General features: G+C 31.6%; 2 protein-coding genes across 2 annotated transcripts; both read right to left on the bottom strand.

The window, feature by feature from the left end:
- Positions 1–1,501: 1,501 nt before the first annotated feature.
- Positions 1,502–8,543, bottom strand: LOC123192686 (type I inositol polyphosphate 5-phosphatase 13-like). The gene is given in 14 exon segments (XM_044605327.1): positions 1,502–2,971; positions 3,099–3,174; positions 3,176–3,305; positions 3,308–3,462; positions 3,537–3,660; positions 3,752–4,019; positions 4,121–4,155; positions 4,257–4,422; positions 4,956–5,040; positions 5,184–5,308; positions 5,515–6,331; positions 6,425–6,677; positions 7,507–7,861; positions 8,083–8,543. Coding segments are annotated over 14 exon segments (4,077 nt in total). The 5' UTR covers positions 8,500–8,543; the 3' UTR covers positions 1,502–1,900.
- A 5,929-nt stretch (positions 8,544–14,472) lies between these two features.
- LOC123192248 (aspartyl protease AED3-like) lies at positions 14,473–16,902 on the bottom strand. The gene is made up of 3 exons (XM_044604728.1): positions 16,323–16,902; positions 15,339–15,813; positions 14,473–15,074 (listed from the first exon to the last, which is right to left on the bottom strand). The coding sequence occupies exons 1-3, from the start codon at positions 16,788–16,790 to the stop codon at positions 14,716–14,718; spliced, it is 1,302 nt and encodes a 433-aa protein (XP_044460663.1). The 5' UTR covers positions 16,791–16,902; the 3' UTR covers positions 14,473–14,715.
- Positions 16,903–26,719: the final 9,817 nt, after the last annotated feature.

The raw sequence follows: 26,719 nt of genomic DNA, 5'->3' as shown, positions 1-26,719 counted from the left end.
AGGCCATTGCGATATGAGTTATTCATCTGATGTGAGTTTATCCTTGCATATTGACAATTGTCTACACGTCTAAGAATGATGCGTTAAGGGTTGGGTAAAATTGCTCAAGGTGGGTAGACCTCTTCAATCCAAAAATCAGATACATACAATAAGTTGACATCACACTAGCATAAGTTGTCTGATTTTTGTAAGTTTAAACTCTACACCTCAAGAGTTATCTATACTTTGAGTTTTGAAATTTTTATGGCATGAACCATTTATATGGTGTATAAACATGCTTTTGGAGTATGACTATTCAAGCCCTCCTTTCATTTCTTTCTGTAGGGAATCCTTAAAAGGATTCTCCATCTAAGATCAATAGATTTCATATATTATTTTTGTTCTGCAAGGCGAAAAAAGAATAGTACATCACAAATTGACGATTTATGGGTAGTTTCAATGGGGTTTTTTCCTCTAGCATCAAATTTTTTATGATAGAATTAGCATCAACAAGAGATACACTAAATGATGGTGCTACTCAATGCAAGAAAATATGAACATGGTGAGATTTTAACATGGTTTGACCTGTAATTTATAAGTCTACATCTATAGTTATGTGATTGGGTACTTTTGATAAAATAATGGCAAGATTACAATGAGTGAACTAAAATCTGTGGAAGTTTTGTGATCCCTTTACTCTTTATACAATCATGAATTTATAGAATGAGAGACTAGAGTTACATGTGTAATAAATATATAAAGTGCAATATTACGACTTCAATTATAATTGTTGAAGTCATAGGAGGAGATTCATGATAATAAGAAATTATTATTTAATACTAATGTGATTATAGTAATCATGATAATTGTTGATTCTCATTCTTCCTGCTATTTTTGGATAAGAAGGTTTTTTGTTCGCACATTGAATTAATTTGCATGTTAGTGATGCCCTCTTAAATCTGATCGAATAGTTTGTTGTTGACTGATAACTAACTACCTTTTGGTTATCGAATCTATGAGTTTGATCAAAAAAGAGTTTTATTATATAAAAACATGAAAAAGAAAAAATAGAAATGGAGAATCTATTTTTGGTTTTGTTTTTGGGTTGATTTGAGTTGGAGGGAGAGGAGTTGACCATTTATTCCTAAGAAGAAACTAATTAAAGTTTAATCAGCAAATCATATTAATAAGATTTGAGATAATGAAATAGACAAAAGAAAAGAAAGGGGAATATGTTAATTATATCTAGTTAGGGTAATATGATAAATTCCAAAAAAATAAAATAATTAGGAGTATCCTGTCATAACCCTTTTTCGATTATGATGTTAAGTTTCAAATGAAAAAATATAATTTATGTATTCAACAGGTAAAACAGTGTTTTAAGGCTAAACCTTTACTGTGAAAATGTTAATCACTCAAAAACAAATACAAAGCTAAATGCTGCAAATATTTTCATCTATATTTGTTTCAATAAAACTATGTGTGCACACTTTTGGTATATAAATGCATACAAACACAGATGTGATAGAAAAAGTAAATGAGATTTTGTATAGATAGAAACATGCATACATACAATCATGTATACTACAGAAAGTAAGAAACAAGCATGTTTCTTCAGCTTGCTTTCTACATTTTGTTGCAACCCTTCTGAAAAAATTCAAGTATATCACAAAATACCAATGTGTTTTAGCTAAAAACATAGATATGCTGGGAAGAATTATAGAATTGTTTTGTATCAGATGCTAGTAAGCAAAAAATGGTGAGCAATTCAAACCTGGCTAGTGTTGTTGAGGCCAACGGTGACCACGCTTCAATTAGTATATACATCAGGACTCTTGACTGGAGCCCTTTGATTATACTCATTTGATGCGTCTAGTTTTATATATACTAACAGTGTTCGTTAATGTTCTAGCATCGATCATCATATGTCCTTTTTATCTGAGGAAGATCCATGTTTCTTTGAACCCTTTGAATCTGAACTTCCGTGTTTCTTTGAACCCTTTGAATCTGAACTTCCGTGTTTCTTTGAACCATGTGAATCTGAACTTCCATGTTTCTTTGAGCTCTTTGAATCTGAACTTTCATGTTTCTTTGAACTATTTGAATCTGAATTTTCATGTTTCTTTGAACTATTTGAATCTGAACTTTCATGTTTCTTTGAAGTATTTGAATCTGAATTTTCAGGTTTCTTGGAACCGTGTGAATCTGAACTTCCATGTTTCTTTGAAGTATTTGAATCTGAACTTTCAGGTTTCCTGGAACCATGTGAATCTGAACTCCCATGTTTCTTTGAAGTATTTGAATCTGAATTTTCGTGTTTCTTTGAACCATGTGAATCTGAACTTCCATGTTTCTTTGAATTATTTGAATCTGAACCTTCATGTTTCTTTGAACTATTTGAATCTGAACTTTCGTGTTTCTTTGAACCATGTTTCTTTGAACCAGTTGAATCTGAACTTTCATGTTTCTTTGAATCTTGTGAATTTGAACTACCATGTTTCTTTGAACTATTTGAATCTGAACTTTCATGTTTCTTTGAACCAATTGAATCTGAACTTCCATGTTTCTTTGAATCGTTTGGATCTGAACTTCCATGTTTCTTTGAATCGTTTGGATCTGAACTTCCATTTTTCTTTGAATCATTTGAATCTGCACTTTCATGTTTCTTTGAACCATTTGTATCTGAACTTCCCTGTTTCTTTGAATCATTTGAATCCGAACTTCCATGTTTCTTTGAACCATTTGATTTTTTGTCTATGCGTACAGTCCTGGCTGACAAGCAGTGGCGTACACGAATCTGGTGTCGTACAGTTTCAGTTGAGCAACAGCCTTCGACTAACACCTCCAATAACACTTCCTTATCTTTGGTGTCTTCACACCACCAGTTCTGCGGAATGCCATCAACAAACTCTTCTAAGGTATGGAATTCTTCATGATGTACTGATACCTCTGCATAATTTTCAGGTTTGATTACTCCTGCTGCTGGTGTGACCTGAAATGAAAACAAACAAAGCAGCTAAACCACACTGCATCCATGGCGATCCCACAAGTTACAGCTGGAGGTGCCCAAAGGCGAACAAATGGCAATGACTAGCAATTTAGCAAACAAGAAACAGTACCTCAAGCCATCGGGGGAAACCATAGGAGCCTCTTAAGCGATGATCAGCTGTATCGCCACCATCCTCCTTGAGAGTGGGCTGACTTACACAAATGATTCTATATATGGCAATGTCCTTTGTAGTATTGTTGATTCTTAGAACACATGTATCCTGGTTTTGAAGGACTATGTTGTCAGTGCTCACTGTCGTTTCCGGAACATAACGTAATTCATCAAGCTTTGACTTGATGAACTTTTCATTAGATCTTAAAATATCATAGAACACTTGTCTTCTTTCTGATCTATCGACATGGGCAATTTTAACATGGAATTTACAGTGTACAGGTTTGTGATCACTCTCAGTCACATCCATGCAAGCGTCATACCTGTTAAACAATTAGACAATATTTTAGAACATATTACATACTGGCAACGGGAACAAACCTACCATGAAACATACAGTATAATTGATGAGACCACAGGGCAATCCAAACTGCATTCAGCTGTTGCACCCGGCCGATTGTCACGATATATAACTCTGTCACACCAGGCTGGAATTCGCTTTTTCTCCCCCGAATCATATCCTGGAAAGATGTAGATAATGAAGAGTATCAAATTCATTCCCTCTTAGAAATCATAAAGAGATCACTCGCAGCTGCTATTTCTAATCTGTACCTGCTAAACCAGGACGATGTCTTTCAAACTTATAAGTTGGAGGAAATGTTATGATAGCTTCACGCATGCCTTGGAAAACTTTGCCTTCTTTCATCTCAGCCCTGAGCTGATCCTTTTCTCTTAGCCAATCAAAGCATCTTTGTGAAACAAAGTCTCTTGCTTCATCATAAGATATACCAAAAAGCCGGTAATTAAAATCACCAAAGAATATAATCATATCTGCTTCAGCCAAATCAGGTCTTCCTTCTTCATTAGTGGCAGTAGGAGCCTGTGGAAAACACAAGATACCAGCATATCAAAGTCATAACATAAAAATGATAAAAGGTGAAAGATTGTATTGACATCAGAAAAATAAAAAATAGGACATACATTTGAACCCTTAACCATGTGAGCAGTTGTGACACCTGCTGCAACAGAGAGGATAAATGGCAAGGGAGAAGAATAAAACAACCAAAGTAAATAGATGCAGAAGACAAGAGAACAATACAAAAATATGGCACCATACCAGCTGCAGTATTATGAGTATTTGTTGATCGACCGAACGCCATATTTCTGTAAATGTGATCAAAATCAGCGTTGCGCCGGTTGACTGCTTCCAAGTGTGCAGCCAGATGACAGTTCACAAAGCAAATAGTCCTGTCATACACTCTGATTCTCAAACCTACACCTCCCTGTGTGGCAAGATGCAGCCATGTTATATTATAAATCAAGGAAGCGCAAAAATTTAAGAATCAATGTTTAACCAAATACAATCGGTTCTATAAATTTATTATTTGTATTGTGAATTCAAGCAATAAAGTGAAGCCTAGTATTTGAACAGCAAAAGAAGTATCAACAAAATGATTACCACTACAATCCATCAAAGATAAGGTGACTGGATCATTTTGGAACCACATTTCACAGCCATAATCCTGGTTTATGATCTCAAAAGCCAGATTTTAGTTGTTCAGAAATGTGCAATATGTGAATCTGGAAGAAAATATGCTTACACATTTAAAGAGACTCTTTACAAGTATTGAAACACTCATTTTGTATTTCAATAATAAAACTACGTGCATTTAAAATGATTATCAAATTTGATATAAATGATAATGTGTAACTATGTAATTGGATAATTTTTAATTAAAGATAAAGTAACACCTCATATTATGGTGATAAATCATCAATTGTATCAATTTAATTAAGTTAAAATAGTAATACAAACCTTGTTACCAATTGCACGACCAAAGCCACAAGGAACTGCTGCAGCATCAACGTCCCCAACATGTGTTCTGAGGTCTTTTCTTACCCTAATAATAAGAGATGAACCTTATAAAGCAGTACCAACGACATTGACATAACGGAGTTGAGATGCCTTACCAAAGTTCACACAAAGTTGCATAAGAAAAATAGAATAAATTTAAGCATAATTTTTTCCTGAATAATTACATACCAAAGAGAAATGAGCAAGCCTGCTAGCTGCCTAGAACCCATGCGTTCAAAAGTTTTTCCTTCATCTAAGGCCTTTCCTATTGTGTCTAGCCACCACTGCCCAATAGCACTCCCTTCAAGTCCTACCTACATTTGGAAATTATTGATGAATGAAAACAAATACAAATTTTACAAACAAGAAGATGAAAATTAAAGTGTGGTAACCAGTTAGGATGTTCGTACAGAGTTTTTTTTTTTCTGGGTTGAAATGAAAAATGCTAAACTAAAGCAAAATTGAAGAAACTTAAAAAGAAAACGATCATTTGCATCACTAAAAGTTAGTAAAATCTTACAGTTTCCTTGGCTGCAGACATCGCAAGGAACCCTGCCCCCATTTCTACTTCTTGCAAACCCACCGCAATAATGCCAACATCTGAGGAAACAGAACCCAGCCACATCATAAGTGACTCATGAGAGGCTCTGCCTTGACCAACATTCCAAGTTCCAATTAATATTCTGACATCACTTCTTCTCGCATATGCTGCCTCTTTTTCTGTAAGTTCTGATCTTATTAAATTGTCAACAGATCCCGGGGATGTGATGCTCCAACCACGTATACCACCATGAGTAGCCAAGCTAAAAATATAATCATCCCCGACGGCAAATTTTAACAGAGGACCGCTAGAAGCAACCCATGATGCTATCAATTTTCCCTCAAGATCCAATATTTGCATCACACCACTAACATATCCCACGTATGTTCTTGTCCCAAAAGTGCAGAAACATTGGACAGGACAAGAATGATGAGTAACATCAAGCATACGATTCCCATTTCCATCCCACTGCACAAGTAGGCCAGTTGTACATCCAGTCCAAATCATTCCATCTGCAGTTTGCACTATTGCCTCTGTTCTCTTGGATGTATCATCTACGAATGCCCCTGCACTCCTGGTTGCAACTCGGCGAACAGCATCTGCTGCTCCCATTATAGCATTGCGTGATCGTTGCAAAAAGCTATTGCCTTGAGATTTCTCCTTTTTCGATGATGAAACAGATTTAACCTTCATCTCATCTTCCATAGGTTGATCTTGAACTGATTGTATTTCAACTCGATTCTCAATCTGACCTTCAATATTAAAAACTTTCAGAAGCTCCTTTGAACGGGCATCCCTGCAACATTTTTGTATACACACAAGAACCCTTTTCAAGAAGGCAATCTCAAACGATATCATTCCTTTCAATTGACTATCAGAAAAAACATACCAGATTGAAAAGGTAAGCGGCTGAGCACACCATACTCTAGCTTTGACATGGTCCGATAACAAGCACTTGACATCTGCAGAAGATATACTACATGTACCATTTACAGTGACTTGGGCCCTGAGATCAATGAATGACCTCTCCACTAATAGAGCAGCCATGTGCCTTTCCTCTGGTTTAAGAGAAAGAGATTTTTCAATGGATTCCCATGGCCAGATCTTTATAACTCCACCTTCTCCACCTGACCACAAATCACCTGGCCAAAACCAACATGAATTTATGGAACTATAAACTTGCTGTAGTAGACAAGACCTAAAAGCAATTAACAATCATATACTTGAACATAAAAATGACCTTACACTACTCATAAATTGACTTGTCCTAGCTAACTATAACAAGAAATTACACACTTAAAATGACAAAAATCTTGGAAGAGAAATTAATAGCAAAATTTTCCCAAAAAGCAAATATATATTACCATAATGAATTAGAGGGAAATAGATGTTAAAGTAAGGATATTCACAGCCCGGATCAATCAATTAAAACACACAAGAACAATCAGTTTTAACCTTTCTTTTCTCATGAATATTGAAAGATTCCTGGGTGGTGGAACAGTAGTATAATTTCCCTCATACCTATTTAATAAAATTTTGCAACATGTACATTCACTTTAAGAACTATCAAGCATAACAGTGAATGCCAATTAAAATGAAGAGAAACCAAATACCAATATAATGTGATTTTCTTGAATAGCTAGTATACAAATAACATAATATACTCATCTCATCTAAAACTGAAATATTAGATATCAATGCACTACTTTAAAATTGACAGAGTCACACTTAATTTGCATTCTAATTTCATTTCTACTAATTAAAATATATAGCATTTCATCTCAATGAACCAACTAGCTCATCTACAAAATTATTCACTCATCAAATTTCTCAATTTCCGTTATTCAAACCAGTCTCTAATTGATGAATCTCTTATACATTTTAATCACAATGTTAGTACTAATTAAATTCTTATTGTTCCAAACTAAACAACTATACATCAAAATCGACCAAAAAATAATTAAATCTTACCATGAGAGCTGAAAATCATAGAAAGAACAGGACCACGATGAGCCTGCCAACCCAAGCCTTCCTTAAAGGGACTATAATCGTCCGCAGGCTGGTCCATCTTCCATGACTTAATCTTCCCATCTTTATGCCCCGTCCAAACCAACCCGTTCCCACTATCCACCATCAAACAAGTTGTTGGTGAAGTGGGCACTGACTCATGAAACGGCGCTGCATCCTCATCTCCCCTCCTCACTCTTAGCCCCAACCCATGTCCGCGCTCATACGTATCGTCCAAGTTCCAAAACCTCACCCCACTCTCTTGACCCGCCCATAGCTGCCTTCCTGTACATGCTATGTTCCTCAAAAACTTCCCTCCCTGACACAAAATTCCCAAGTTATAACATTAGCAAAATTTAAAATTTTACAATCATTCAAAAGATTCTGAAAGTTCCGTAACAAGAATTTTGAAGTGAAATATGATTTTACTTAGTTTTACGAAACCTTAATAATGCAATTTCATGATGACATCAATTCACTTTTATCCTATCTCAATTCTAATTCACTTTTGGTTGGATTACAAATCTTTTTTTTTCTCACCTGAGTCTCCCTCAAAGGGTGAGGCCTCAACTCCAGACACGGCGGGCGGCCGGGGTGAACTGAGGCACGGATAGGTACTTTAAAAATTCCGGTGCCACCGCCACTGCCGATGAACTCAGGCAAAGGCTGGAAGGGTCCGTTTTGGTCATTAGCATTTCCTTCGACATTCAAGTTAACATAATCTTCTTTGACACTACTGGAGGAGGTGGTTTTAATAAGGGAAAACTCGTCGTCAGAGGAGTCGTAGAAGTGGTCAGCAATGGTGGTGTTGGGGAGGGATTCAAGGCTGTGTTTACGCAAACGAGGGCGGGGAATGGGGGTAGAGGAGGCGCGGCTCTGATGGCTGTAGGAGTGGATTTTGCGGGGAGGGGGAACGGAGCTTAAACCGGCTAATGCTTGTTTTTCTTCGTCTTCCATAAGAGAAGATGAGAAAGAGAAAGAGAGAGAGGTTGAATGGTGAAAATGAGTTTGAAAAGTTTTGAGAAAGAAAGAAAAGAGAAGGAAAGGATAGAGAAAAGATAACAATAGAGAAAGAATGAGTTGAATGGAGGAGGACGAGATCCTAGAGGCAAGGGGAATCGGTGAATTGGAGAAGCTGAAGGGCGGAAATCATGGTGAGGACGAGGCTGTTTCTCTTCTCTGTAACGCGGGAATCCAACGATTTTGTCTGGCACATTTTGGAAGATTTGAAAACGTGGGTCTCTTTCACTTTCTATATAAACATGATTAATTTTTTTTAACAAAATACACGGAAGTTAAACATAAATACTTATTTTTGTAAAGGAATACTACATAATATTTTATTATTAATTCTGATGGGATAAATAATATAAATAAAATTTAATTATCATTTTTAATTTAAGTATTAAAAAGTTATAAAATAATTTTTATTTTATTACAATTTTATTTTTATTTATGAATTTTGTATAACTTAAATACTTTCACTTTTAATTAATATAACAAATAAAATGAAATATATTTTAAAATAATTATAACTAAGAACATTTAAGTAAAATAATATATTAGTATTATTTTATTATCTTCAATCAAACATAATAATTATTTATACTTACTAATTTTTATCAAATATAGTAATAATTTATATTCAGTAATCTTTAAGATAATCTATCTATGTGGTAATTTTTTATATTTGATAATAAAATATTATTTAAATCAAACACACCATATTAAAATCATTTATCAATGTCAAAAGATAATATTTTAAACTCAAATGCATCATTTAAACATAAAATATAAATAATTGTCTCAGAATATCTCATATATAAACTCATGTAAATTAATACATAAAAATGGTTGTAATGCCCTCATACCCAACCTTAAGGTAACTCAACGTGCCACAACCATAATCACTATTGATTAATGTGAAAATCGAAAAGAATATAAGTGTATGACAAATCACTTAATAAGTAAAAAAATTTAGTCTTACATAACTAACTCTTACTCCATTCCATTCTTATATTCGATCTCATATGAATTTTGTTATATGGAGTACATTTTCAAACTCCAAACTTTGATGACATGGAATTATTAACTTAAATCATCATCCAATGAACACATTCAGCTCCAAAACTTTGACAACAAAGTTTTCAGTCATTTATGATTCACCTTTGGATCCTTATATGTGATAACTCATTGTAACGATGGATTCAAGCCACGCTTATTTGAGTTTGACTCAAATATATCGAAAACGGGTTTAGTTTAAGCAAACTCAAGCTTAATCATGAGAGTTGAATATTTTTTTTATTCAAACTTCAGGGGTATTCGGCTTGCTAAGCTCACAAGCTTACAAAATTTTGAGACGAATCAATCAAAACGGTGTCGTTTTGATCAATCTATATGAAAACAATATTATTTTAGTCTTTTTTTACTTGACTGTAGTGTCTAGCTAAGCTTAAAGTTCGGTTCAAACTCGACTTCCCTCAAGCGAGTCAAGCTTCAACTAGACTCCACTCAAGTTTAGGTGAACTTAAGTTTGACTCAAATATATCCTTAACTCATTAGATACAAGCATGTAAAAAAAAAGTTAGTGAAAGCAATTTCTTTACAAACATTTTTTTTTGAAATTTTTTTTTTTATGCCGATCAATTTGACTAGGACAAGTATTAGACACTTTATCCACATGAGTTGTGCAACTATAAAGTTTCATTTTCCTACACACATCTATTGGATTTTTGTAAAGGATATGTTTTCACACAAATTATGTACATGCACTTGAGCCATTTTATCATATAACTTAAATCTATATCTCACTTTCACCTTTTAACTCGTCTTAATCATGTTCTAACTCATACTTTTACTCCTTGTATGTTTTTGTACTACTACATACTGATACTTTCTTGAAAATTGGTAGGGTAATCTATTTGGACTCTTAAGTGTTTTAATGATAATAAAATCAAGTTAAATTGACTAATATTGTTTGAATCAAGTCTTAAAACATGACCAAATAGACAATCTGTGAAAAATGCAGGTTCATACCTTATATACAACCATGCACCCTTAATGCACACTAGTACATTGTGCAAAATCTACTCGTGCACAAAGGTGAATAGAATCGTGCACACCCCATACAAGGCTTTATAATTTTAGGCTTCTTCAGATAGACGATATATGCCCATACAGACATTCACAGAAGTTATACGTCTATACATAGCGAATTACAAGCCACTAACAAGGAAAAGCCTCCTATGCACATCATCCCCATGAATTTCAAGTGAGAGTCAATGCAAGCAAAAGTCAAAACCTCATGCATGTCTATGTGAAATCAAATATGGAGACTCACAAACAAAGCTAGTAGTTCATCCTCGTCATGCACAATCAAAGTTCCAAGCACCTCATGCATCGAAAATATGCATGCCCATGCATCCTCAACAAAAGGAGTCATAACGAGATCAACTTGCACGTGAAGCAACTTTTCATGATAAAATCAAAGCAAAGTCAGTGCACGTCCATTCAAAGTTTATTTATGCTTGTACATAGGCAAATATCCAACTATGGAACTTATCATTCATACTCGTTTTCCATGGCTCTAGATTTCTAAAGGCTTTTGCATATAAGGCTATGTACGACTATGCATTAAAATTATGTTCGTACAAACGTTTGATGCAAAATGGATTTTTTGGTTAGCCATGCTCATACATAGTTGATTATCAAGAGAAATCGGTCTCTTTCAAATGTCAACGAATACAATTTCAACTCAATGGCTCTTTCAAGTTTTCTAACATCATTTGCCTATAAATTCAAGTTAATTCAAGTTGGAAAAGGTTGGAGACTATATTGTATCATTCTATAAGCTTCTTTTTTCTCACAAACCCTTATTACTTTCTCTCACTAAGCTTATATTCACACTATTGAGAGAACACTTGTACTCAATTTGTATATTCAACCTTGTAGAGACATTTTCATAGTCTAAACACTTTTAATTCATTGTGGGCAAAATCTTGTACGAACTATTAAATTTGGGCATAATCCCAAAAATCTAATGTAAAGAGTTATTTGCATTGCTAGTGAAATTTCAAGCGGATCGCTTAAAGAAATGAATGTAGGAGGCTTGGAAGAGAAAACTTCAAAACACTATCAATATTGAGTTTTTTCTAACCCTTTTGTGTTGATTTTATAATTTATTTTTTAATTTTTTAAAGATCCTATTCACCTCCTTCTAGAATCACATTTGTCTTTAGGTTGTTTTCAGTTGGTATTAAAGCTTGAAATCTAAGTGATAAAATCTAACGACTTCTAAAGCTAAAAATATAGAATGGTTAACACATCAACTCTGGCTTTTGGTGAAGGACAATGTATCACAATGCTATTATTTTGTTGTGTAAACAACTTTTATTATAAGAGTATTTCAATCATTTGTCTTTTATGTTAAATGAGTGGTGTTATTTAAGTAAATGCATGCTCAAATAGGCTAAGTAGGTGACAACTTCCTTCATAGGACAATATTTCTTGAGAGAGTGTTACACAACATAAGAGTAAAATAATAATTTTATCATCCATTAATTTTGAAAAAAAATTAACAAAAAACAACAACCTTCGATTAAACCCAAACGTTATAAATATGATAATTTAACCCTTAAAAGGTTTAAAAATACACAAATTAATCTCTAAATTTTTTTTAAACCCCCATATATTTTGAAAATGTTATATAACATTAATAATTGTAATATAACATTTACATCTATAATTTGTTATATTTTGTTAAATTCTCTAGGATGTAATTGTAATTTTTTAAACTAGTAAGGGGAAAAATAATTCAAAAATTTTTAAAAGACACCTAAACTTATTTGAAATTCAAATAACCCCGAAAAATTTTAATAAAAGATCCGTAATATTTTCAAAATAAAAAATGATTATATAACAAAGACACTTTTATCTTTAAGAAAAGAGGAAGAAGGGATGAGGTGAAAGAAAAGAGAAATAAGAAGTTTCTTATATAATATAGATATTTAGAAAGTTATTTTTATTTTTTGTTAATCTAGACTTATATAAGAATTTAAAAAATAAAATGATAATTTTATTTTTTAATATTGTTGCACTAATAACAAATTTAATTTTGAGTAAAAAACTATTACTTATACTTGATTTTGGGTGGGAAACAGGGAAAGTGTTACTCATACTTGCTTTTGGGTAGAAAAATTGTTATTTTTATCAAATAGGGGTGGAAAAGGTTTTAAGGCCAAACCTCGAATGGAATTCACTCCTCCAATTATTGATATAATCGAATATACACATACATTGCGAACCGAATTTTAAATTAAATTAATTTAATTTAATCAATTTATTAAGAATATTTAACCAAAGAGTTAAGTTTTGGGCCTTTAGTGGGATGGCCCAAAATAAATGGATCAACAGGTCCATGTTGTTCACTGAATCTCTAAAATAATTCCTGAGGAATTTGATCAAGTACTTTGTTCCAAACAAAAAAAAAAGGAAATATAGGATTCAATAGCAGGGGTATACAAAACAAAACTTTGACACATTTGATGTAACGATTATAGATCTAATCATTGTATTTCAAAGCTTACGACAAAGTTGGGTAAGATTTTTTATTATAAAATATAATATAATATAATCACGATATAAAGGTTTCAATCCTATGACCATGAGGTTTAGTAAGGCCAAGGTTACCACTAGACCATGGATTTTAATCCACGGTGGAAGTTGTCTTAAGTAATTATGCAGGACTTAGAATTGGCCAAGTGACTATCTCACCTAGCCCTAGATGTAAACCTAACTTTTCACTTATTAATTATTAAAAATCTAAATATTTATTTATCTATTAAATTTTACTATTATTATTAAGAGTAAAATTATTATTTATCAAAATATTTAAAAAAACTAAAAATTTATCACATTCTTTTTTTTTTAAGTTTAAAAAATCTAACAATTTTTTTTTTCATCCAATATTTGAAAAATCAATATTTTTTCTTACAGTTTTTCCAACCACCACTGACGGTGGCATTCTCTCTCCGTCTCAATTTCTCTCTCAGTCTCACACCATTTCTGATGGTCACCGATAGAGGAAATTGATTAACGAAGACCTTTCGATTTTTCTAGAAGAAGATGCAATTTGTCTTCATCAGAGAAGAAGAAGCGATTTGTCTTCATCAGAGAAGAAGAAGCGATTTGTCTCTCAGACAACAACGACACATCGTCTTTGTCTGAGTTGTCTTCACGTGAAGACAAAGAAAGGTCTTCGTCGATGATGACCGAAAATGGAGCAGACTTGAGATAGAAGTCGGGAGGGAGGGAGAGCGTTGTTATCACTATCTTCGACTGTCGACAGTGGTGGTTGGAAAAACTCTAAAGAAAAATATTGATTTTTCAAACTTTGGATGGGGGGAAATTTGTTAGTTTTTAAACTTAGGGGGAAATATGAAAAACTTTTAGTTTTTTTAAATATTTTGATAAATAATAATTTTACCCCTGACAGTATCAGTGAAATTTAACAGACAGATAAATATTTAAATTTTCAATAGTTAACAGATGAGAAATTAGGTTTACATTAAACTTTGGGTGAAAAATAGTCATTTGGCCTTTAGAATTATAAATTAATTATTAAAATGTTTTCTTGTTGTCTCTGGCTTTACTTTAAGAATAATATTTTATATATATAATTTAAATACACAGATAATATATTATTATATTATTAAATATTATTTTATTTTTAATTTAAAATTATTTAATTATATAATAATATATCATTATATATTATTTGAATTATATATATATTGTTTTATTGTTAATTTAATATATAAATTTTACGGGATTAAAGTCTTCAATTTTATGGATTAAAGTGTTAATTGCTTACATCACATCCCAAATAAATAATATTGGTAGCCCCAAATAATTTTGTAGTACAAAAGCGACTGATGAGACATTTCTAGATATTATTAAACATTGAGTAGAATATTTTTGACAAGAAGCACCCGTGACATAAATTATCATCTTCAATCCCAACCAAATACAGAGAACCCGTGACAAACCCAGTACAAAAAGCTACAAAATAACTATATAATTCTGCCTCCTTTTAGCCCCATTTTTACCTCTTAAAGTTATTACAAAACAGACATCAAAAGCCCTAGAATTCTTCACAACAAAACAAAATCAAAGTCAGCTGCAGCGCTCACGGGCCACACCCAGCCTTGAATTGGGCACGTCGAAAAGGAACCTGTGGTTTTGTTGCTGCATGTTGGCTATCACATTCAGCCCTGAGTTCACATTGTCAGGGGTTGCAGCCATTGCTAGGCATGTGATGCTGCCTGCTGTGCTGTGGATTAGCAAGTTGTCTTGTGGGAGTGTCACGTTCATCCCTGAGAACATCAATGTTATTGTCGGTGCAACTATTGGGACTGAGTAACACGTGTCAAATCCACCGAGGGTTGTCACCGTTAGGTTTCGCCCAACCCGTCTTTGGAACTCATTTCTTACCGCCGTGTATGCTGGTGCAACTAGCCGGGTGAAAACTGTGCCTGATCACCAGAAATCTAAGCATTAGACACATCTCTTAATTATACATTTCAATAAAACTATATAGATATATTTTTAAGTATATAATTGAATGTACATATGATGTTTCATAATGAGATTAAATGATTTTTAAATTAAAGATAAAGTAAGATTCAATCACATGATAACACATTATCTGTATAATCAATTGTTTGTTTAAAAATATATACACGTAGCATTACTCATATACACTAAACAACAAATAATAGAGGAAACAAAAAACTTACCAGAATCAATGATGGTTCCTGAACCAGTGGTGGGATTGAAAGCAAGGGCGCTAGGAGGAATATCAACAACTTTTCTTCCAACCCTAATTGCCATCAAATTCACATAGTAAAGAGAAGATCTTCTAGGGTTCTTCAACAATGGTGTGTACTTTATCAGCTTGGGCTGGCCAATGGGGCCAAGTCTCAATGAACCGGAAAAGCTAAGTGATTTGAAGCTAGGCAGGCAGTAGGAAAATGTAGATTGATACAAGTTTTGGGTCTGGGACAGAAGAGACAAGGGGCCACGGCCGAGCCCCAATAGACCTTGTGGAGGCACAGAACTGCCAGTGGCTTTTGCTATGCAGCCAAAGGTGTAGTTCGGGATTGAATCAGTGGCTAGAGTTATGTTGTCTTGTGAGAGGTTGGCTGCAATGGTTGAGCCGCCGTAGGTGATGTTGAATGAGCAGGTGGTGCCGCCGCAAGTGGGGTTTGGTACCTGAAATCTCATGTGCATTGGTTGTGAGTGTGATTATGTGATCTTGTGAAGTCATGGGAACTTTTTGAGTTTGGAAAGTAGCTTGTAACATTTTATACCCGTGAAGCTTTTTAAAGAATGTGCATGGAATAATGTCATAATTTTTTTTAGGCTTATAATTCACAAATAAATAAACAAATATCAAAGAGTAAAGCTAGAAGATACTAAAAGCAATTTCTTGTATTTGTCTTTTTGAAGAGGTGCAAATTTGTCACAATCACAATAAAAGAGTGAGACACAGTTGACTGATAGATAGTCTTTTTTATTTTTTTAATGGCAATACCTTATTTGAGCCACCCATCACACTAAATAAGGGAAATTGCAGATTTCCCTGTGTGCATTTGAAATTCTAAAAAACATCTAAATCCTTTTGAAGTAATTATCATAAAGACTTTCATTTTTTTTTTTTAAATGAAATCAGCATTTGAAATTTCCAGATTCGTCAGAAATTATGAAAAAATTTACATTACCTGTGTGCATTGAGCGGCCTGGCAACCAACAGGCTTGAAAGAAGAAGACATAGCGGTGTTGAAGACAGTAGAGCCACAGCCAACACAGCCAGTACATGGGATCCAAGCGGCATCGTTACTGGTATCCATGGCCATGAGCATGGTTTGTGCAGGGGTACCAATCTTAGCCCTAACAATGTAAGTAGGGCTCTGAATGATCTGCCGGCCTGAGGCAATCGGCACGGCAGATTTTCCGGCCACGAGGCTGGACAAAAACTGCAGGCGGGCCTGGTCCTTGGCCTGCATTTGCAGCACATTTTCTTCCCAGGACACGGGCGTGGAGGCTCTGAAAGGAGAGCAAGGGCTGAAGACATGGAAAACTTGGAGGGTTGAGCCGCGATCAGGGATATTGCATGTGGGGTTGATACCGTGGGAAAGGGCGAGGAAGCAGAAGGAAAGGAGGGATAGAGGGAGGAGATGGAGCTTCATGGTTATGGTTAATTAAGTTTGGTTTGGAAGGAGAGAAAGAGGGAGTTTTTATTTTTATAGAGGAGAAAGAGTATGGGAAGTCAGAGTGAAGAGTGGAGAATGGCAAACAGACTGTATTCCAATTGCTTTTGTAGGATGGCCCTCTTCTGCTAGCGTCCATTCTGCATAGAATTGGTATCTTTTTCCTGTGTAATTTTGCAGATGGCCCTCTTCTGCTACCGTCCATTCTACATAGAACTGGTGACTTTTTCCTGTGTAACTTTTTTGAGTAGTGGGCACAAACAAGAGGGTTAGTTTTATGTATAAATAATAATATATTATTATATAATTAGGTAATTTTAAATTAAAAATAAAGTATTATTTAATTATATAATAATATATAATTGTTCGTGTATAAAATTATGTATATAGCTTAATTAATTTTTTTTGTATGATATTATACTCAAAGCAATGTTATATACACACTCTGAGTACATAAATTAGTAACACATGGTATATTATCATACAATTAAGTGTTTATTTATCTTTAATTTAAAATAATTCAATCACATAATAATATAGTATTTTGCTTATCTATTTGTACGCATATACGCATATAATAATTGTTATACTTATTTATTAACGAAAATTGGATTTTCAATATCTACATGTATAGGGCAAATGACAATTTTTTACCTAAGTTTTAGTTTAAATTTAAAATTATATTCATGATAGATGAAAAATTCAAATACTTATTTATGAATTAACTATCATTCAAATTTTTAGTAAAAAGGAAAGGTAAAATTATCATTTTACCTATAAACCCAAAAATTTTAAAAATTTATATCATTTTTCCTCCTTAGTTTAGAAAACTTACATTTACCCCCTATAATTAAACTTTGAAAAATTCATTTTTCCTCCATTTCCAAGTTTTATCTCTTGTGGCTTGGAAAACCGGTCAGCGATTAGAAAGAAATGAAAGTCTTCTCCAACGAAGGGTGACCCTTCATCCTTCAAATCGAGGAGACTCGATGAAGGACGATGCTCCGTCGTCTTTTATCGTCACGTTTGGATAGTTGTCTTTCTTTGTTCTTCGTAATCGAATTTAGAAAATGGGTAGAAAACGTCGGTTGTTGGTCAGAATGATGGCAACCGATTAAGAAAACAAACTTTAGAAGTGAAATCTAAACTTTTCAAACTTTGAAAATAGATTAAGATATTACTTTTTAAAATCTGGAAAGGAAAATAATATAAATTTCAAAGTTTTAAGGTCTATAACTAAAATAATGATTTTACCTATATTTTTAATTAAAATTTTGGATAATAATTAATTTATGAATAAATATTTAAAATTTTTATTTATTATAAATATAATTTTGAAAATAAGGTAAAATTTGGATGGGAAGTAGTCCCTCTTCCCCATATATATATATATATATATATCCAGAGAAAGACTTTGATCGACGTTATTTCTGATGACTTCATACTTACGTAGTCCATCTAAGAGATGTTATTTTATTTTACTTTACAGGTGGTTTCTCATGACATTTGGACACGAGACAGGACAAGCTTAGAATAAAAATAATCATGGAAACAATTAATTTAAGCATAATGGGAACAAATAGCATAGATAGTATAAAATGTTTGATATGGTGACATCCAGATCTCAAGATATACTCCTAGAATTTCATAATTATTGATTTTAAGTTCACATTCTGTGTTTCTATTCTCTTTGTTTGCTAGTCAATCAGCCACGGTGTGCTTTGAATAGTCTGCTTAATTTTGTAAGTTTTGGGTACAGCACAATGTGACTTCCTAAATATTGGGAAATTAATTATAATAGGTAGTCAGTTTACCACGTAAATCTTTTTTGGTATAAATTTTTAGTTTTTATTTTTTTAAGTAAATTATATTTTTTATTCTAAAAATACTCCTCTTCTAATTTTTCAGCTTTTACGGTAGCTTTCATAGTATTAATTTCTTATATTTCAGACGATATACATTAAACTTAATTTTTCTGTAATGAATAATATTTACAAATGAAAAACAGATTAATTTTTTATATAATAATTTATTCTTATATACATTTATACAATTACAAAATGATAGATATATCGGGCGTTTTCTCAAAACGGTGTGTCTTTTTTGAGCGGGTGCAAAAATGTGCGAAATGATGCATAAAAAGGTGCGGGTGCGTCGAAGGATGCGGAAATTTCGAAAGGGTGTAGGAACAGGTGTGGGAAGGGTTATGGGTGTGTGAAAGGGTGCGATAATTTGGAACTGGTGTAGATGCGTGAAGGTGTGTGGGTGCGTGAAGGGATGTAAGTGCGGATGCGTGGAAGGGTGCGGCAAATTTGGAAAGGGTGCATGAAGGAGTGCGGATGCGTGAAAGGGTACGGAAGTGCGTAAAAGGGTACGACAGTGCGTGAAAGAGTGCAGGTGCGGAAAGAGGTGCGAATACATGAAAGAATGCGGCAAATTTGGGAAGGATGCGACAATTTGCAAATTTGGCAAATTTATAATATTATATCATTTGGAAATGGTGCGTGAAGGGTGCATTTCTCGCACCCCTCTACGCATTCCCACACCCCTTTATATATATATATTTTATATTTTATATTCTATGCACCCGCTCCCCTTTATGCACCATTTTTAAATTGTCGCATCCTTTTACATACCCTTACCCGTTCACGCACCTTTTTCCAAATTGTCGCACCCTTCCACGCACTTGCACCCTTTTATGCACCCCTTTAGCATTGTCGCACCCTTCTATGCACAAGCACCCTTTCACGCACCATTTCGCACATTTTCGCACCCGCTTGGAAAAATGCACTGTTTTGAGAAAACGCCTATATATCTATCATTTTATAATTGTATAAAATAATATATAAGAATCAATTATTATATAAAAAATTAATCTTATTCATAACAAAAAAATTAAATTTAATACATATTCTTTGAAATATAAAATATTAATCTGTAAAAGCTGTTGTAAAATCTACTGTAAACGTTGAGATATAAGATGAGGGGTATTTTTGGAATAAAAAATATAATTTGTTTAAAAAGTAAAAGCTAAGAATTCTTGTCAAAAAAGGTTTACGTGGCAAACTGACTACTTATTTTAATTAATTTTCCCTATATATTTTTATTTATAATAAAATTATGACTACTTAAAATAAATATTAATATGTATTTAATTAGTTATGATATATTATTATTTGATTAAATTATTTTAAATAAGGATAAAATAATATAAAATTAAATGATATTATATTATCGTTAATACATTAATTGATATTTATTATGAGTATATATCATTTTAATCTTTTATTTAGTTTTTCAATTCTCATCAAAACGGACCTATGAATCACAAAAATAAAAAAGTGAACTTGAAATTAAAAAACTATACATTAAAAAAACCTTAGAATGAATAAAATTGATAAACGAATATGAAAAATATCAATTTGCTTCCCTATCTATTTTCCACTCTTCTATAGGTCTTAAAGTTTCAAAAATTATCAATTACCCCCCTGAATTTCCCTAGAGAACCTCCCGGTGTTATTGTTTAAAATACCCCTCCCCTTGAGGTGCTCACTGTTTAAATTTTGCATTCTCCCCTCTCTTGTGGCGTTGACCCAACCTGGGAGAGATTTTGTCCACCTTAAGGAATCACAGGGTTCCCCGAGGAGTATCATTGGCCAAAAACATCGATTTTCTAATAAAAAATTATCATTTTAGCCTCCTATATTAACAACAATCGAATCTAAACCTACTAGAACACAATATCCCTTAACAAATTCAACAAAAACAAGCAAGAATCAACACATTTATGTATTATTAAAAAACAAAACCCTAAAACTAATAACGCTTAGAATCTTCAACAAACGCGTAAAATCTAAACAATAAAATGATTTAAATAAAACAAGGGATAAAGTACTAACCTTCTTTGTGATTTTTGTTATCGAAAAACTTGAAATATACTGAAAATATCTGAAGAAATCGAGCAGCCATTGAACAGTTGGAGCCTTGGGTTTCCTTTTGAATTCTAACAGTGAATTCGGAGAAATTTTAGATGGGTTATGAAAAGTTTTTGGTTTATATATAAAGGTATTTTAGTCATTTTATATGAATAGGATATTTTTGCTCAATGCTTAATTTTTGAGATAATCTTTTTAGAACCCTAATTTTAGTGTAATTACTTTAATATCCCTAAATTAAAAGTGAACTATTTTTTCAACACTAAAAAAACATTGCCTAAATTTTCAGAAGGGAATTCTGCTGGTAAGTTCACAAAAGATTTTGACCCCTTGCTATTCATGTGAAAACGTGCAGGAAAAAGGTAGGCAAAAACTCAATATTTAGGTTTGGTTCTCTTAATCTACCATTTATATTTTCTGAATTTCTCTCTCTCCTCTCTCCCTCCTTTTTCTCTCCCAAAATTGTGAGCATCAAGTCTATCAACGTTGTTCATAAGTCTGATTGAAAAGGACCTGAAATTGACATGCAATTTCACATAAAGCAAAGAAAATGCACATGCTTTCTGACAAATTAATGTGGGCATGATTGACATCACCATCAAAATATTTTTGAATTAAATTACATAGTGTAGAACTTATGGACCCATCATAAATATAAAATATTTTGTTTCATCATGGAGAAGCAAATTCATTTTCCTTGCCATGCTTCAATTTTTATCAGGGATTAATGGTCCAATTTTTACCATATGTTTCAAACACTTTCCACCACATGCATCAATGATAGTGAATATTTTGGTCTTCCTTATTTGTTGAATATTACACTTAGACCCAAGAGATTCTGTCATTAAATTCAATAATATCATTTAGCTGATACTAAATTTTCTATTAATGTTGTTTTCTTTGGTTAAAAATTGTTAGGCCAAACGGCTTATTTCTACTCAAGGTTTAGTGTATTTTCAAACTTTCATCTGTGAAATTTCAAAAATCATAATATTCATATGTCATCCAATTTTTGTTAGAAGTCCTTGTTAGTGGTATGAGTAAAATTATCATTGAATCAGAAATATTTAAAAAATAAAATTTTTTTATTTTAATCTCTTAGTTTTAAAAAATAATAATTTTTTTCCAAAATCTAAGTTTTGAAAACTTATCATTTTCCTTTGTTAAGGTTAACTCAAAAACCAATCTATTTTTTGATGATGAAATCCACTCTAACCGCCTTCTTTAAGACCAACGACCTTTCTCCAACACACTTTGTCTCTCCCAATAATAGAAGGATCGACGGAATTGACCAACTTCTCAACTGAATCTTAGCAAATTTCATTTGTCTTTGACAAACACAAGCAGCTGACTTTTCAATCGAATCTCTTTCGTCATTAGCTCCCAAAATGAAATGTTCATCATCATCGACTCCTTAAATGAAATGAGCGATGAACATAAGCGATCGACGAAGACGAATCTTAGTCAATTCTCAACAAATCGAATCAGTGACGATGAAGCTTGAAGGAGATGTCAATCTGGAGAGAGAGAGTGTGCGTCGAGAGGGAGAAATGAAGTCCATCTTTGTTTGAGCGATGGAGACATCAATGAATTCCTATCACTGGCAAAGATGAAGAAAAAAAAAACTCTTATATAAGGGAAATGGTAACTTTTCAAAACTTAGATTTTAAGGGAAATTATTATTTTGTAAAACTAAGAGGTAAAAAAGAGATAAAATTTTATTTTTTAAATATTATTGGTTAAATGATGGTTTTACCCTTACTACTAACAAAAAATTTTAACGGAAATTGAATGATGGATGAGTATTTAAGTTTTTAAAATTTTATAGATGAGAGTTTGGAAATACATTAAATCTTGGGTGGAAATAAGTCTTTTGGCCAAGTTGTTATATCTTACTATTTTTATCATGCAAAAATTGTATTGTAGAAGATAAAATAATGCTTATGGCTATGATCATTAATAATACCTCAAGCTTTACCTAATTAAACCTAAATGTGGGTTTGATTATACTCCTACAATTACAATAAGTAACAATGAAATAAACAATTGTGTAGGGCCATTAAAAAGTAGTACAAACGATTCAAATCCAGATCTAATTTTTTACTAATTATTCTAAAACCCACCCTTTTTACTTTAAGCAAATATAATACCATTTGATGACTGCCAATGCAACAAAAGGCTTCATAATTCAAATTCTCTCTCTCTAAAAATAGCAAGAAATAAAAGAAAAAGGACAAAGATGGAGAAACTTAAGTGCCTCATTGATATGTTTTCTACTGGTTAATGAAATTTAATTTAAAGTGAGATCTTGATCTGATCTGATTAGTTCAATTTTAAAATTGGGATACAGAAGGTGGCTACGTGATGGGGGTTCCTTTCTCTGCACAACCCACATTGCATGTCTAATAAAATAAAATAGATCGAAAAGCATAATATCTGCGCAGTCAAGCTCAGCTCAGACTGTTGGAGTCAAAGTAGAGCTGGCTTTTTGGTGTATTATGATGATATTGCATGTGATTTGTACACGTGTGTCGTTCAGCAAGACTGTTTAGAAATTAAAAAATGCCACGTATAATTTTTTTATAATTTAAAATCAATTATATATTTAATAATATATCTAATTATATATTAAAAAATATATATATATAATTTTATTATAAATAAAATTTAAAAATATCATTTTCCAGATTTCTTCAATTGATCTAGAGACGTTTAGTGCAAAATATACTACAATGATAATGATGTTGAGAATATGACAATAGATTGTAATACCTAATATGTTGCAAAAATAAATGTAAAGACAAAATTGGACACAAAATGATTATTTTATAAGGTTGGGTTAGTGAATCTAGAGAACATGTCAACGTGCCTAATATTAGAGCGTCGTTTGATTTTCATTAATAAAGATTGTTTTGATATTTTATCTTTTATTATTTATATTATATTATTTAATTTATTAATAATAAAATATTATGATAATTTTTTATTATTAGTGATAATGTGATAAATAATATAAATAATAATTTGATTATTATATTCATCTTAGATATTAAAAGATTATTAAAATAATATTGATTTTAGTATAATTATATTCTTATTTATTAATTTTTTAAGACAAAAATAATCTCATTTTTAATTAATATAATAAGTAATATAAAAAATATTTTAGATTAATTATACTCAAGAGTATTTAAGTATTATAATTTATTAGTATTTTTTTATTATCTCTAATCAAATACAGTAATTATTTATCTTTATCAAATATGATAATTATTTAAATCTAAACTTTTTCTAAATAATATATTTTTGAAATAATCTTTTAATTTTAATAATAAAATATTACTCAAATCAAACATTTCCGAATAACTCAAGAAGAATACCCCAAGAGAGTGAGTACAATAATTGCATAATAGTGGCTTGAAAATGACTCAATTTTAGATAGGAACGTCTCAAAAAATTACTGGATTTGAGACTGTCTAACTTACAATATAAGAAAAAGGATACAAGGGAATCAATTCAGTAAAAGAATAATACGTTTTTGGATGCACCAAATATTGTATCATTTTATTATTTTAAGCATATAAATAAAAGATTTTTTTACTTTTATAAAGAGTAAATTGTATCAGTTTTTCAAAACATATTAAGTTTTTAATAAATAATTAAATTATACGTATTTATTATAAATATATAAATATATATATATTTGATAAATATTATTTTATACATACTATCATATAATTAAATAATTTTAAATTAAAAAAAAATATTTAATCATATGATAACATATATAAATATATGTCATCATATATTTAGAATATAATAATTTTATTTTTGAAAACAAAAATTTCAAACCAAAATAAACAAATCTTTTAAATACTTTTTGGGAAGTTATCATAAAACTATTCAGTGATTTCTTTTTTATATAGAGAAAACTTATTTAAGTTAAATTAATTTTTTTAAATCAAACTAATTATATTATATAAATAAAGTCTTAAATTTTGTATCCCAACAACAATTTTACTCTCCCATATCAACGTAACTCCCTCCGTTGCAGGGATTCATAAGAATGGCTCGTAACACGCATGTAAAGAAAGTAAAATAAAATAATAAAATTATATGTATAAATTTTAGGTATATAAATATATATTTATATATGTTATTATATAATTAAATAATATTTTATCTTTAATTTAAAATTATTTAATCATATGATAATAAATATAAATATATATATTTAATATAGATATATATAATATTAATAAAAATAAAATTATGATGTCATCCTTGTGCCTTGCCGACGGAATGAAATTGGCCTTAGCTGTAAGATAAGCGGAAATTGAGGCTACGGAGAAACAAACAGTGAATACTTTCAGGTCATGAGAAAGTGCAGTCTAGTTGTCCCGTTCTCAAAGATGATGATGATTTTACTTTTTCCACTTGAAATCAAATCTCGTGAACTCAGCACATGAATTATTGGTTTCTTTTTGCCGACAATCATCATCTCCCCCACATTCTACAGTTTCAACATTTTTCCGATCCGAATGCTGCTGTTTTGTGGTCACACTTCCCTTATTAAAATGCCGGAATTCGGCCAATCCGACTTAACCTCCAATCATGTCTATATATATATATAGTTTCAATCTGAAGTGCAAATAGAATTCTTTCTATCCCAAATTAGTGAGAAGAACAACTACTAATAATTTCAATCTGTTCTGATAATATTTTAAACATATCATTTACGTCTTTTAATATCTTGAAATCATATTTCACCCGTATTATTTATCTTTCTAATATTACACATTATTACTTATTTCAATAGGGTAATTGGTCACTAACTTTATTTAGACATGTAGATTTATTTTACCCAAATCTTAGGTGTATTTATATATATTATTATGTAATTAAATATTATTTTATTTATAATTCAAAATTATCGAATCACATACTGATACATATTAAATATATAGATATTTATGTATTCAAAATGGGTGTAAATAATTTTATTATAAAACAAATATATTCCAATTGTTATCCAAATTATATACCCAATCTTGATGACCAAAATAATTTGAAACTTCATATCAGTTTACAACTAATAGATCAGATGGATTTTTAGAAATAAAAAATTTTGCCCACTTTGTCCAAAATGAAATAATATCAACAAATTAAGTTTAATAAAATTCAATAAATTGATAATATTAAAATTATAGAACTGGTGAAGGCCGTGGCCCACAACCCACTAAGCTAAGCTGTCTGTTCCAGTTGCAGAAATTGCCTCCAGTTAGTGGGTTGTTGTTAGAGAGATAATGGGCCAATTCGGGTCTGGGTAGTGGTAGGCCCATCAAGAAATGGTCACCACGCATGAATCTTTTCCTTTTTTTTTTTTTTTTAATTATAAAGTTATAGCTCTAAAATCTTATTCTATTTTTATATTTTTTTTCAAGTTATTTCATTTTTTTAATTGTAATGCTATTGGGACCAACAAGAAGGGTATATCTTTGTTTTATTTTAAACATTATTAAATTGAGAGATTATATTTTATGTGATTTACTTTAATGATTTTTTTATGAGATTACAAAGAAAATTATAATTAGATCAATTTCTTTTAACTCTCTCTCTTTGGATTTTTCCCTCATTTTCAATTCATCCCAACAACCCCGATCTATCAATTATGAGATATTTGAAAATCCAAAACATCTTTAACTTTCCAAGTTTCAATCATGGGGGTGAATAAAATCCATCGCACTTGCTACATTTTTATTTGTTTAAAAATTTTTAAATCTTCAACTTTTCTGAATTTAGGAGATAGATTTATATTCTGTTATTGGGCCAAATAACTATTCTCCAATTCAAAATTTAATAAAATGATAAATTTTTATCTTTTAAATTTAAAAATTTTATTTTTCTGTTAATCTGTTAAAGTCATATGTTAATTTTAACAGATAACATGAGTAATATCAATTCTACCCCTAA

The sequence above is a fragment of the Mangifera indica genome, chromosome 12 (genome assembly GCF_011075055.1).
Source record: "Mangifera indica cultivar Alphonso chromosome 12, CATAS_Mindica_2.1, whole genome shotgun sequence".
Lineage (NCBI taxonomy): Eukaryota > Viridiplantae > Streptophyta > Magnoliopsida > Sapindales > Anacardiaceae > Mangifera > Mangifera indica.
This window is presented reverse-complemented; position numbering and strand designations above follow the sequence as displayed.